Here is a 14153-nt window from a genome sequence, read left to right as displayed (position 1 = left end):
ATACAAAGGCAGCAAATAAAAGAAAAACGTACAAGCAAGGTATTTATAAAAACTGGATCTTAACCAACTTGCGAATTTGTCTGTGACCACATTGCATCATCAATTTTGCCCAATGGGTTTCGTTTATCACCAAGATGCAACGAATGACCCATTTCCAGCCTGTGGATTACGGGGTTATGTCAGCTTGTTGCATCATTATTTTATCACCCACTAGCTCTTGTGTTTGTATTGTGATGAAATACGTACGTAACTCTTTATTTCCAATTTTCCGAAAGAAAAATAAAGTCAATTATACGAAAGACTTAAAACATTGTTGACTTGTACGTAACATGTGTAACGGTTGTTGCAACATTATTGCGCAATGTTTATGAAAACTATTGCATGCTATTTCGCAATAGTGTTTCGCAGTACGTTTACCCTCAATTCTGGAAAGACTAATGTTTATATTTCCGTTTCTATGGTAGTCATAAGCTATTTCTAGCCATTTTTCGGGTTCCAGAAAGATCTAACAGTAAACATAGTGTTTGTTCCATTGTGACACATGTTTCCGTCGATATTTGCAATGTTTCCGCAGAGTGTTTCGTGTTAGAACGCGTCGTTTCCACCCTATGAAAAAGCATATGATGTTCACTAAAAGGCGCTATGGCACTATAAATTACATGGCTACCTTAAAATAAATAATATAAATAAATTGAGAAAAAGTATCCGTACACCGGCCCATGTTTCGCATTGTTATATAAGCGTGGACTTTGATGTTTTCGCTGTTCTATTTGTGGATGCTAAATTTGGTTTTATCTCACTGCTGTGATTAGCTGGCCAAGAGCTAATCAACGATATCGCTTAAAGCAAATAATCAAGAATACAGAGTGTTAATCAACTCTGTGTGTGCCTAATATTTGAGGTAGTGATGAATCGATCGAGTTTAAGAGGCTCATTCCGACGTAGAAGCATCAGATTTGCAAGACTTTCTAATTGTTCCAGACAGAACAGACATTCCAGGAACCGTGAAGAAGAAGAGGAACAAATAAATCGTGTACGCAATAACACATTGCAACTTTCTACTGAAGCTAAGCGTGAGATAAATCGTTTAACTGTGGTTCAGAACGCAGTTCCAACCTTTGTTTGGAATTCTAACCATAGAGAGTTTGATTTGAAGTTCAAGCCTTGTTCTTTGGAGGAAGAAATCTCTTTAGTCGAATTCACTAGTTATCGAGATCAATATCTGGCTGAAGGCATACGACGACGTTTGCAGGAGATAAGGTGTGAAATCTTCCAAGGTTTAATTGCAAGCACAGATCTTGAACAAACTAGTTTCGGCAACAACCCAGACGAAATAAGTAAAGCAGTGAGACTCTATCAACGGGTTAATCGTGAGCAACTTGAGTGGATCACACTAACGCACGCCGCACCTGCAAGGCCATTGTGGTCGCGTCCTATCGGAGAAGAATCTTGTGTTATCAATCTATCCATTCCCTTGAGATACCATACCTGCCGCCCAACAGGCTCTAAGGAGGCTGGTGCTTCACATGACAGTAATTGCGCAATCATTAATACTCATAATGAGTAATGGGACAAAAGCCTTTCCCTAATGTCTTTCCAAGGTGAACCAGGTTTACTGACTACTAATTACTAAGATACAAACCATTTGTAGGCAATTAACAAAACAACAACCATTATCTACAGTAGGCTATATAAGCAAGCAAGTTTATAGCCACCTACACACAACAACAACAAGATTTACAAGATGACGATGTTTATTCTCTCAGTACTGTTGGTTGCCTTTGCAAGTCATTCATCGGAAGGTATCGAAACAGGTAAGCTATTTAGTGTGACAAAACCCAACCCAACCTGTCTAAAACTACGATTAACTTATTGATTGTGATGACTTATAATTATTTGTACAAACGAAATGGCTTCTGTGCTATGTTGTTGTATTAACGTGTATGGCAAAATATCGATTTAATTCGCGTAGGCCTATTTTTTTAATCTAGATGCCGAATGATAACAGCAAATAAGTTTGCTAAAAGTTCACTATAGTTTTTAATAGTGTAGTTTATAAAAGTTTTTTTGATTATCCTATTCAATGATTCAATCATCCTATTCTTAAACGTTTTGACAAACCGGTTCTTATAATAATCAGTAAAACAATACTATATTTTTGACAACTTCATTGACATTAAAGGTCCCTAACTAAACTAAATCCAAGTATTTTTGGTTGTTCGTCATTTTAACCAGTTTTTTTTACTTTCAGGGACCATTGTAGACTGCTCCACAACAATTGATGCCGAATGGGGCGATTGTTTTGATGAAACAGACGCCTCGGGTGATGTGACAAGTTACCGAACTAAGCAAGAACTTTTTCAATTCAGTCCAGACCCAGCTCTTCCGGATATGGTAACCTGCATTTTGGTGGAACGCAAGGAAGGTAGGCTCTTAACTTAAAAAGTAGTAGTGTATGTGACCAGTGGTGTGATTCAAATTTTTTGTCAGTCGGTTCTATCACGAAAGTCATATTTTTCAGTCGGTTCTGTTACAAAAAGTCCATTGACAGTAACCAGTAATGATAACCGGTTCGCTGATCTCACAAAATTTCGCGAGACGGTTGTATAGAACCGGTACGAACCGGCTGAATGCTCTTACTGTGTGTGAACATTCTAATGTAAATATACTGTAGATTTGCCATTTTAATTTTGTACTCTCTAAACTACCGATACATGCAGGTAATAAATACATTATGATGCAGATGTTTCAAAAATCGTTGTTGTTATTATAAGTCTGCATTATACAGCACATCGTAAATGATACCACATGCAATCTCCCAGGCAGTTTTTGGTTTTGGTTTTGTATAAACCTTACTTTGCATGCGAGTTTTGCAATTGCAGCAACTTTATTTTCAACCTATATTTTAGAATGCCCTTCTGCACCACCTTCACCCCTAAGTTCCAGCCCCAGTGGGGAAAGCACCCTTTCCGCAACTAACAGCACAACCAAGGACAACGGAAGTAAAACCCCATGTCGAAAAGGTGGAAAGGGTAAAGGTCAGGGAAGGGGCAATGGACCTCCCAAAGGAAACTCCCCTCGTGGAAACCGAAGACCTCCACCACGACGGCACTAGAGAGCAGATCACGTGCTTATTGTAACAGTCGTGCTTGATGGAAAAATATCATTGGGATTTTTGTTGTGGTTAGATGTTTACGTATGTGCACGCATGGTTTGTATCAATAAATATTTAAGGTGTAAAGGTTTTTTTTTGTTTGTGGTAAATAGCGCAAGTAAAAAGTGAATTGCTACAAAAAATTGTTTACTTTAAAAATAACTTAGATTAGCAGCACGCAACAATATCTATGCAACTTAGAAAGTTATTAGGATAGCTTAGGAACAGTCATGTTTATTATTGAAAAGTGTGAAACGATTGCAGAGAGTGAATCCTGACATTTCCCCTAAAAGTCAAAAAAACTGGGCTGCGCTGCAATCTAGATGGGAAGCAATGCTATCGTCAGTTGAAGTTACCAAACCCTTCTTTTTTATTGCAAAAATGTCATAAAAGTCACAGTTGTAATAACACTAAATGACGAGTACGTTGCTAATGGCAGAGAAGGTTTATGTAACTTTTTTTAATGTAACCTCCGATTGACGCGCGAGGACAGTTAATCGTCGAAAGCTCCTGGATTCGGATTGATCCGGATCCGATTCTCTCCTCTATAACTCAAGTCCGTTTGTCATTCAAAGGTAAAAGGTCATAAAACATAGGTATAAACTCTCAAATAAGCAAAGGCCAAATATTTCAATTCGTCATTTTAGGTTTGCTCAATACAACTAATGTCACCTGAAAACAATTTAAATCAGGTTCAGACTATTCGCCTGTCAATCAAAAGGTTAAAGGTCGAAAACAAACTGAAATAGGCAAAAGTCAAATAATTTTAGTTTGATTGGCTTTTCAATACAACTAATGCCACCTTAAAAAATCAGGCTCATACGTTTTGGTGATGGCAGTCGCATAGTAGTTTTTTCGCCAGTCTGTTCATTCAAATGCTGACCTTGTCTAGCTCTGTTGACTGCCATCGTCACATAATCTCGCTGGGTAAAACTAAAACACTAATTAATGTTTTCGACACCATAACAGCACAACGTCAAACACAGAACACTCATAAATGGGTGTGACTTATTCGTTGGAAACCCCGAAAACAATATTTCATTAAACACGAAGCAATAAGACTTGAAAAACAAAACAAATGTGTATTATCTAAATACTTACAGGTTAACGTTTGCGTTAATGGCATAGCAGCAGTCAGACACAGGAAGGAACTGTTAGACTTTGAAATAATTGAGTTGCAATTTTAGTGACCCAGAAGAAAGCTAATGTTATTTTTAAAGCAAACAGTTGTTAGGAACACTATACATGATCCTAAAAAGTTATTCTTTTCTTCTTTTAGAAAACAAGAAAGAAATCACAGTTGAATGTATTGTGTAATTCTTAAACAATAAATTTTTTTGCATAAAGCTTTGCAGCTATCAAAAATGGAAGAAAAAAGTGATCAAGGAAATCGTACCAAAGTTAGGACCATAGCAGCTAGATTAATAAATCAAAAGAACACATTAGGTCTGCAATGATTCATTGACATTCATAAAGTACGAAAAACGTATGGCTCATCTTATAGATCCAGTATTAGATACAACCAATTAAAACTTAAAAAAAGATTAATATTTTGAAGACAAACGCAATAATTTCGGATATGTGGGTTTACCGCGTTTCGTAGAATTAAATTGTTAACCCCGTTAGGGTCTTAATCTGTCATCGCGTACCACCTTCTTCCAGAAGGTATTTGCAAAAATAACTACAGGCCTCTTTTGCACACACAAAAAATATTGGTGAAAGACGTGCGAAAGAAAAAGTTCTTCACGTAAAATTAGATTAAACCGTTTTGCTTTAATAAGTAGTGTGGTATGCATAACATTACTAGTAGATGTCTTCCATGTAACGAAACGGTATTATCTAGTGCAGAGCTCTTCAACCGGGGTTCCGCGGAACCTTAAAGTTCACGGAACCCCTGAAAGGGTTGTACGGGGAGTAGCAATTCGAACACGAACGATTCATAGTATCATTGTTTCGAACAACAATGCTCGCCTGTGCAATATTGTTAACCTTTGTTACACCATTGATCAATTGTGACGTAATAAATACATCCTTGTTACACTCTAGCTAAGTTGCGAGATTAATGTAGACACGACGGATCCAAATAACACGGCAATGCGTTTCAGTTAACCGTTAAATTTTCAAGTCAACCTTTGTGATGTGGTTTGGATGTGCATCTTTTTTCTTTGATATAGCCTAATTGTATTACATTCATTAAAATTATTTTATGGGGGTTCCGCAAAGTTTGACAAAATACCTTAAGGGTTTCGCGTCACTAAAAAAGTTGAAAAGCACTGATTCTAGTGTTAGATCTGGGAACTTTACAAACAAAAATAATAGAAAAAAAGATGCGGTTAGAGTAGTTTGTAGTAAAAGAGAACGTTGTGCATTAGAAGGCCTTTAGCAAATAATCCAAATAAATACTTGAAACATTTTTTCCCGAGGGTACCATTTCTCTTCTTGCATAGTTCACAGTCGGTTGTCCGGTTTTTCTTGGTAACGTGTTGACCAATAGGTGCACAGATAGGGTTACGTAACTTCGTCAGAACCCTCCTGTTTGACAGTTTTAGTTTGCGGACAAATCTTTGCTTTTGGATGAACGATGCAATGGAGTGAAAGCATCCGCGTAGGGTCATGTGATTCGTTAAACGCCGCCAGATTCGGATTGATCCGGATCCGATTCTCTCCTTTATAACTCAAGATCGCCTGTCAATCAAAAGGTCACAGCTCAAACGGCCGTTGGTTGGAAATCGTCTCCGAAAAAAGTCAAGAATATATGGCGCCAACCTGCTACAAGCACGCTCTTTTAAATCACTTATGCGGCCACAAAGGCTGAGCACAACAACATGACATGATAAAGGCAGTAAGCCAATAGGTGATTAGCTACAGACAGAGCAAACTGTATTGAACTACAAGGCCCCATTAGTGCAGCTGTGGACGAGAGATAGGCCGTAAACAGGCTAAAAAGCCATGCCTCACCTATTCTGTTCGGTGCCACAACTGGAGATTAACCACATAGTAAACTGGCTCACAATGGCCAAGCAACTGCATGGAAACCAAAGTGAAGTCGGCTCAGTGTCACTGTATTAATGTATCTATCGTCACTAGCAGCACTGACGAGACCTTATAGGTCGAAACAGTTTGTACGGTCTGCAGTTCGACATGACATTAAATCAAGCAAATGTTTTCATATTTTGATTTGCTATAGATTTAGACACATTATACTTATGAGTATTTGAATAACTACAAACTAGAATCTATTGGGTGTTTTTAGGAGACAAATTTTGGTATTGTGACTACAGTAAAAATTAAAACTAAAGTAAAAACTCGAATAACGACAGATTTATCTGTATAAATGTATTGCTAGGACCTCTTTGTAAGTATTAGCCAGTAACAACCTCAATCCGCCCTGCGCGTGATTCTCTAAAGGTAAACAAGACTGACAACAAGACTTTTGTCAACTCGTCAGCTTGAGTGTTTAACACGTACACTTCAAGACTTTTTTTCGCTCTCGACAATTCGTCAATCATTAACAAAGGTTTTAGATCGTTTCACAATCCTACTGCGACTTGATCGAAACGCTTTAATCAAGAAAATGTTTTTTATTTAAAAACGCAAAGAGCGGTTTAACACAAACTGTTTATTACACAACAAATACTTAATATACAGACAATTGCCGGAAGATTTTGGAAAGTATTTGTTGAAAACGATGCTTTATGATCAGTTGGCGTCAACAGTCTAAAAGGCTTTTGGCTCAGCAACAACCAAAATGCCTGCTTTATGTCTGCTTTTATCAAAAAACTTTTTCGTTTGAACAAAAAAATCATCTTTATTCTGAGTCAAGATAGCGGTTCTTTACTTTGGTGCCGAGCAAATAGTAAGTTATTTGATCGAGACCAGCAAAAAATTAAGGAAGTATTTTTCCAACCTGTTCCTTAAACGTTGATTCCGGTATTGTGTTCAAAGTCTCCTGGTGCGAATGAAGGAAGAACGACTCATTGAGGGGAACCCCCAGCAGCCCATTGATAATAAATCCCATCGTACAGTCGTCCGCGGCCTGTACAGTGCTGCACGTTCGTTCAAAGGCACCGTTTCTGTAATAGTTTTTGTGTAATAATTTACCCTGGTCATTGGGACAAAATACTAGTTGGTGTATTGGTGTTATGAATGTTTGTTGTTGTTTATTGTTTGCAGCAACGCACTAGTCACTTGGTAAATCATCACTTACAAATCATACAGTGATGCGTTATGTTATTTTGTATAATCAGAACTTTTATTGCGGATTTTCCAGGTGTTAAAAATTCAACCAGTTAAAATTAGGAGCTAGCTGTTTATGAAATATATAAATATGTAAACATTATAATACATTATTACTAAATTATCTGTAAATCTCTTCTTTTAGTGTCAGTGGACGTTTGGAAATAGCAGCCATTTATTGGACTTTTTGTGTTTCCGAAAAACGATTATAAGCCTTAGCACAAACGATTTAGCACTTTCGCAGACCATATAAATAGGTCTTGTCCCTTTTCTATACCTCATGTAACTATACCAGAGTTGTTAGTTTACAACCTGTTGTTTACAGTTCAGTATGATTACAGCATTTATCCAGACATGTCACTATTACACACCAAACACGTAAACAGAAGAATTCTTTCTTCAGTCCTAATGTAGCCTATGCTACTCATACTTAAGCTGGTAGTTGCAATGTTGTTAAGTAAACCAAAAAAACGAGATAATTCCTATACTCACGCGGCATATGGGTAAACGAGATTAGCCAAATGTCTTGTAATACAATATCCCGCCCCACCCGTGCCAAAGTAGAAGTAGATTTCTTTGCCTTTCCACATAACCTGGACAAATATTAATATAATAAAGAAACAATCACTGATAAAGAGACATGTTGCCTATCGTAATTCCTATTGTTAAGAATCAGAATTTCTGCATTGTTTTAAGTCAATTGCGTCATATGTCCTTTAACTCAGAGCAAAAACTGACTAAACGTGGATGTTTTCGTCGCAACAAAAAGGACCAAAAGCAGGCTGATACAAGTTTGTGCAAGATTTTAATGCAACTTTGTGAAAATATATATTACCATTCTCAGAAAATTTGCATTTAATTAATGCAACATGACACAAAGTATCTCATTCAAACAAAATGCCTGGTTTGCAGTTCTTTGGTTAGGCACAAACTTTCTTCTATGGTACAAATCGTAAAAAAGTAACTGCACCTTTATTTTAGCAACTTTCAGCAGTTTACCCCTTCGCACAGGTTCACTATGGTGTAAAAAATGCTTGAAATATTTTGCAAACACAGCATCTCACCGAATTGATACCTCGACTCAATCGTCCGACATAATTGCTCGAATTAGATTCGAAACCTTTTAAAACTTCTTTCAATCGTTTGATGTTAACGTAGTCGTCGTCATCCACGTGACACCACCAACTGTGCGGTGGAGAAACATGTTTTTCAAAAACTTAACGACAAGTTGTTGTCATTTTTAGAAAACTCACTGGGGACTTGAAGTTTTCATGAAAGCGTCGTACTCAGCGCCCGTCTTGCAGCATAAATCGTAGCTGTGGTAAAGCAATAGTTTAGATTTCAAAATAATTCTAGCAAGCTGAACAAACAGGCATAAGCCAAGCACGGTTAAGAACAAAAATATAGCACAGGTGGTAGCTACACAAAAGAAAGAGTGTAATACGAGCAAAACAATCGGAGCCAGTATTTGGGTACAAAACATGACTATACGCTTCGACAACTACTTTTGTCACCAATCAGGTCGTCAGAAATACGTTTTTTGTGTCAAGTCGAACTTACATGGAGTGCGATTTTCCACAACTAGTCGGAATAAGAGAGTCGCCAGTTTTGGCCATGTACACATCGTCTTCGCTGTCTGTTATGAAGGCAACCTGTAAATTGAAACTTGTTTCACCACAAGCACCAGATCAAAACACATTCTGTGGCAAAAAAACTAACTGTTACAGTGCAAGCAGGGGTCGGCACCTTTTTTTCTACTGCGGGCCGTTTTTAACAATGAAATTTTATCGCGGACCGGCCTTAAAAAAACTACAAATATACATTGAAAACGCCTAAATTAGATAATATCATCCCCGGGATACATGAGCAAAGTGTTTTGAAGCATTTAACCTGTAAAAGTATACGGCCCGGTAACACCACTCGTCGCGGACCGGTACAGAGCCACGGACCGGCGGTTGCCGAACACTGTGTTACACAACCAAACTTCAACATAGGGCAGAAGTTAAAAAAAAACAGAGGTGCAAGTCGGGCCGGGCTTTTTAAAAAAAATTCATGGTTAATGTGCAGAACGAAATACCAGAATAAAAAATAACGGTATTTCGTACCGTTCTAATATTTTGATTTCGGTGTTTCGTTCCGGTATTTAAGGCGAAAATTATTGATTTATTTTCGGTAAAACAATCTGTTCCGGTATGAGCATGGGAAAGGATTGTACAACCTGCGATCCACCAACCATGGCTGCGATTACTGATAACACTGGCCAACACAATTTTTGGTGTCTTTAATGTTAAAACTGATATTGACTAATTTTGGGGTGCTGATTTTAAAAATCATTACGGTTTTCTTCAATCAGATCAACTTTTTAAGTTATTTACAAAATCAAAATTTATGACCATATTGATTCCATGACTTTAAAATCATGCTTTTATGTGTTTGTTAAAGTTTTGTTACATTATACACATCAATTTCCTACAGTGCAGCCAGTTTCATAGCATGAATATGCGTTCTATGCTTATGCTCTGTCTAAAAATGATTGGTGCAGGCTAGCGGTAACTTTAAACTATACGTGTTTTATGGAGTGATTTTCAGGCGAGTAAAGCAAGGTGGTAAAACTAAAATTAATAGTGGCTAGGTCATCTATAAGGTGTTGCATTAATTAACAAGATGTTTTATGCTACATTACTGGTGAATACCCATACAACACAACTAAAAAGAAAAGAAAAAAAAAACGATCTGTATCAAATGTGCATATCTTGCACACTTCGATGTGGCTTTAGGGGTTTAGGACAAGCAATGGGCTCCACTTACCTAATGTTGACTGGAATATTGCAGTAATGGACAAAAACAGTAGAAAGGGACTAAATTTATTAGAAAGAGTACATAACTAAGTTATTAAGAGATCTGAAAAATTTGGTACGAAAATGAGTATAAAGCTACACTTCCCTTAAAACGTAGGGGATATAAATGATGAGAATTAAGCTGAAAGGTTCCAACAGGATATCAGTAAAACGAAACGTGTCTAAATAATGTGGTCCTGGCTAACTGCCGTTGGTCAATTAAACGGGACGATATTGCTCCCAGTCATTTCCGAAAGTTACAGAAGTACATGTGTAGGCCTATATCCGATATACCTAAAAACTTACAAATTTGAAACCATTTTTTTGTTTTATGTGTTGAATTTTGTTGGTTAGAAGTGTCCACCTGTTACATTTAAAATTAAATTCAAAATTTTGTTCTTGCAATAATGTTAATTCCAAATAAAATACTCAAAACCAGTTTCACTATAGTGTATACATATGGATTGTTTTTCAAACGTGGATGTACCGTAACAGGAAAACTAGACGTGATACAGATAAACCGATTGCATTTTTGAAATCAGGGCACTAGAATTAGTCAAAATCAGTTAAAACATTACAGACACCAGAAAAATAATATTTTTTTGTTGCCCAGTGTAATAATTGGCGGTCTGTTATAGGCCTACATATTTGGCCTCTTACTGGTCAAAAGGGTGTTTCGGCCCAGAACGATACCAGATCTTCATGATACGTGCCTTGTATACAACCACTTTTATGTAGACTTAGTGGAAGCGCTACAGCGGTCGTTTAAGACATACAATGACAATACTGTAATGTGGAAAAATAACTAAAGTTTGTGCTATGTTGACATAGATTTACCATACGTTCCCTGTTTCAAGGATTTGATCAAATAGGTGCAAATAGCATAAGTAATGTACCATGCTGGTTTTATACCACACCTTAATGTGTAAACAATCGCCGATTGTCGTCGGGTGTCTATTGTCGTCAGACATTGAGTGTATGAGTTGGCGCAAACGTAGGCGTTTGACTAATCGGGTGAATCTCCAATGCATTGCCAAACAGTATTACTGCCTTATTTTTACCATATACATCTCTTTCTTAACTTGAATTGTGAAGCAATGCTTTAGTTCTAAAACCTCAAGGGACATGTTTTTCACTTTCGTGGACAAATTTAAACTGGTAGAATCGTAGGTCTTTTATTGGTAGGGATTGAATCCACAAACCAATACCGCACCAAAACTGGTCAATTTACAGTCAATTTTACACAAAAAAGCGAAAACGATTTTACTTGGGCCTACTATATGAACACAGTCTTTTTTGAGCGACTTGCCAAGGCCGTTTTCTTAAAAAAAAAAAAAAATTCACTTACATTTCCTGGCATCACCTCAGTAAACCAAGTGTCAAGGATTAGCTGTAGTCGAGTTGCATGAGACGAATGGGTCGTTTTAACTGTAATGAACACCTCAGAGGTTGCATTAGGAAGTTTCGTCACGAGAGATTTCGAAGAAGGCCGAAGCCAAGCATGTAAAATGGAAGGCGTTTCTAGTCCCATAATACTGTACGATGTGAAGGCTACGACCATTAATAATCCCAACACCACGGCGCACGATTTTAGCTTACAGCCAAGCTGCTCCATTTTAGATCCTGTTATAGGCTGCCCTGTTAAGTTTAACAACAAGAAACAAAAAACGTTGATAAGTTTAAAAATGAATTTAAAACCCGAAAAAAGGCTGCCCTTTTTACAATGTGTTTGACATATTAAGCAACAATAAACAAAACTATTTGCATAAACTGCGTAAAAACACGACTCAAATCACAAATACTTCTATTGTCATTAGCACAAGTTGGACAAACAGAATAGCATTCTTTCGCTTGTAATAAAACAGCTGCGTTATAAATAACAGGGGTCATATTGAAATACTTAATGAAGGGCCCATCGACGTACAGGAAGTTTGTCTACAGCAGCGGTCTATGTCAGTTGCTTTAACTGCTATGCAGTGTATTTCATTTTTGCTTATTGTTATTGTTTGGGCTTTAAGCGTTCGCCTACTTACTACAACACACCCAAATCTAGACCTCCCGAAACACATACTGGTGATAGATGTATCGTTAGTACGATAAAATTAGCTACTTCCTTTGGCACCTGCACAGCTTTAGGCCGATATTACAGCATAAAGTAATACTAATGTGACAACCTTATCCTGTACTTTCGTATGGACCGAAGCGTACCTTTTCAATCTCATGTTGATCTAGTAGCTTTCTCATTACCAGTCATGTGGTACGCTATTCCCCTTGTGTACACTCTCATGAAATATTCAAATCTCAACACTCTCTTGCTATGCCAGACGAAATGCCTTTTACCAATTATACCCATGTTTGAAACAGTAAATAATTGGTTCTGGTTAAATCCTTTTATAAAAGACATCTGACTAGCTTCGCTTGATTTACTTTTGATGTTCCATCAGACTACACTGCATTATATCGGTAGTTTACTCACAGGAAATTGTGCTAAACTTGTTTTCAGACTGGTTTTGTGTTGGTAATAACGTCCCATACAATTGTGGCGGTGCTACTGATACTGAATATGTATTCTAAGCTTGTTTTTATTGACTGTCTCTGTGTTCGCAATGTGTTCCTACACAGATAAAGTGTTTCCACGCAATTCAAAATTTACTGAATGAATAAACACAGCAGTGTAAAAAAGGAACTCATCTAAATAGACAACACCTAAATAGCGGTCTGTATTTGGTGCTAGATGCCAATACACTACCTTTGAGCTTGCTTTTCAGACACGACAGTTGCCTTGATTGTTGCCTTGACACGACAGTTGCCTTGACACGACAGTTGCCTTGGCCTTTTTCCAAACATAGCAAAGGTCGTTACCCTATTTCTGACTACTCGATGTTTTTTGTGTAGCTGCAGCGCGTTCAGCCATTATCCATCATCTGTGACCGTCACTGTTTTGCGCTAAAACGTTTGAACGTTACACAGCTATTCCCGGCTTGGTGATTGTTTTAGTGCTATTGTATCGCTATGCTTTCTTTCACCAAGCGAAATAAATTCAACTTAACTTAATCGGACCTTTATAACAGACCACTGAACAACTTCATTTTAAACGAGCAGCAATATGGCTTGCACACATACAGCATTGTTGTGTTTAATCGAATTGTATACGCTTGCATCTGGTAGCACTGCAGCTGTTCAATACAGGATGTTTTTGTCAGGCGGTGAATGTCTTTTCTCTTAGTCAAATTTGCGTGGCTACCAAGAATAGCTTAATGCTGTAGGCGGCAACCATTTAAACGCCGAATGACAATTGACATGTTGTCACATTAAATGACAATGGTTTCCAGTGATATAATTAATAGACTCGACTGATACAGCACTCGTTACCCAACCCTGATGGCTTTGCGTGCCACCATTTTAGGTGTAGTAATGGCTTGTGCAAGTTGAATTAAAATAAGGACTGAAGAATAGGTCGGGCTGTTAGATCATAAAAAGCGTGGTAATAGTTCGAATTATACTCAAAAATATTTGAATACAAACATTAGAACCACTGGCTTGCTATGAACAATTATTCAGCGAGACAAAAGGTTGCCAACCCCCGCTGTACTGCATGTATAATCAGAAATCAGCCATAAAATACACAAAACTGTTGCTTCGAGGCATAACACGTGCAAAGCTATTGCTGTTTTTGCCGTTTGTAGCCTATCTTTTTGACACATCAATCCTTTACAGAGAGAAGTTTTGAGGGACTTTTGCTCAACTTCTACGACTGCCGTCTTCAGCAACCAATTTGCTGAACAAAACAATTAAACCAACTCCGTTAGTTTCTAGATGTAACTCCTAGTTCAAAATTAGTGCCTTGTGCGACGAATATACGTGTAGACCTATTGTACTGTTGCTCACAAAATCAGGTCACCACAAAAAACGTAACGCGATCTCTT

The 14153-nt window shown here is 37.5% G+C and overlaps 3 protein-coding genes across 3 annotated transcripts; 2 read left to right on the top strand and 1 right to left on the bottom strand.

Moving 5' to 3' along the window:
* The first annotated feature begins 328 nt into the window (after positions 1–328).
* Positions 329–1567, top strand: LOC145239095 (uncharacterized). Its single transcript, XM_080102378.1, has one exon. It carries the CDS (start codon positions 908–910, stop codon positions 1565–1567), a length of 660 nt encoding a protein of 219 aa, XP_079958504.1. The 5' UTR covers positions 329–907.
* A 134-nt stretch (positions 1568–1701) lies between these two features.
* On the top strand, positions 1702–3241 carry LOC145238578 (uncharacterized). Its single transcript, XM_080101784.1, has 3 exons — positions 1702–1814; positions 2252–2425; positions 2910–3241. Exons 1-3 carry the CDS (start codon positions 1745–1747, stop codon positions 3113–3115), a joined length of 450 nt encoding a protein of 149 aa, XP_079957910.1. The 5' UTR covers positions 1702–1744; the 3' UTR covers positions 3116–3241.
* An 894-nt stretch (positions 3242–4135) lies between these two features.
* LOC145238029 (beta-1,3-N-acetylglucosaminyltransferase radical fringe-like) lies at positions 4136–14151 on the bottom strand. Its single transcript, XM_080101059.1, has 7 exons — positions 11576–14151; positions 8951–9042; positions 8644–8706; positions 8455–8575; positions 7883–7983; positions 7062–7227; positions 4136–5839 (listed from the first exon to the last, which is right to left on the bottom strand). The coding sequence occupies exons 1-7, from the start codon at positions 11840–11842 to the stop codon at positions 5663–5665; spliced, it is 987 nt and encodes a 328-aa protein (XP_079957185.1). The 5' UTR covers positions 11843–14151; the 3' UTR covers positions 4136–5662.
* Positions 14152–14153: the final 2 nt, after the last annotated feature.

Source organism: Phallusia mammillata, chromosome 7 (assembly GCF_965637545.1).
Source record: "Phallusia mammillata chromosome 7, kaPhaMamm4.hap1.1, whole genome shotgun sequence".
NCBI classification, from domain to species: domain Eukaryota; kingdom Metazoa; phylum Chordata; class Ascidiacea; order Phlebobranchia; family Ascidiidae; genus Phallusia; species Phallusia mammillata.
The sequence above is the reverse complement of the archived record's forward strand: the minus strand, read 5'-3'. Positions and strand labels throughout refer to the sequence as shown.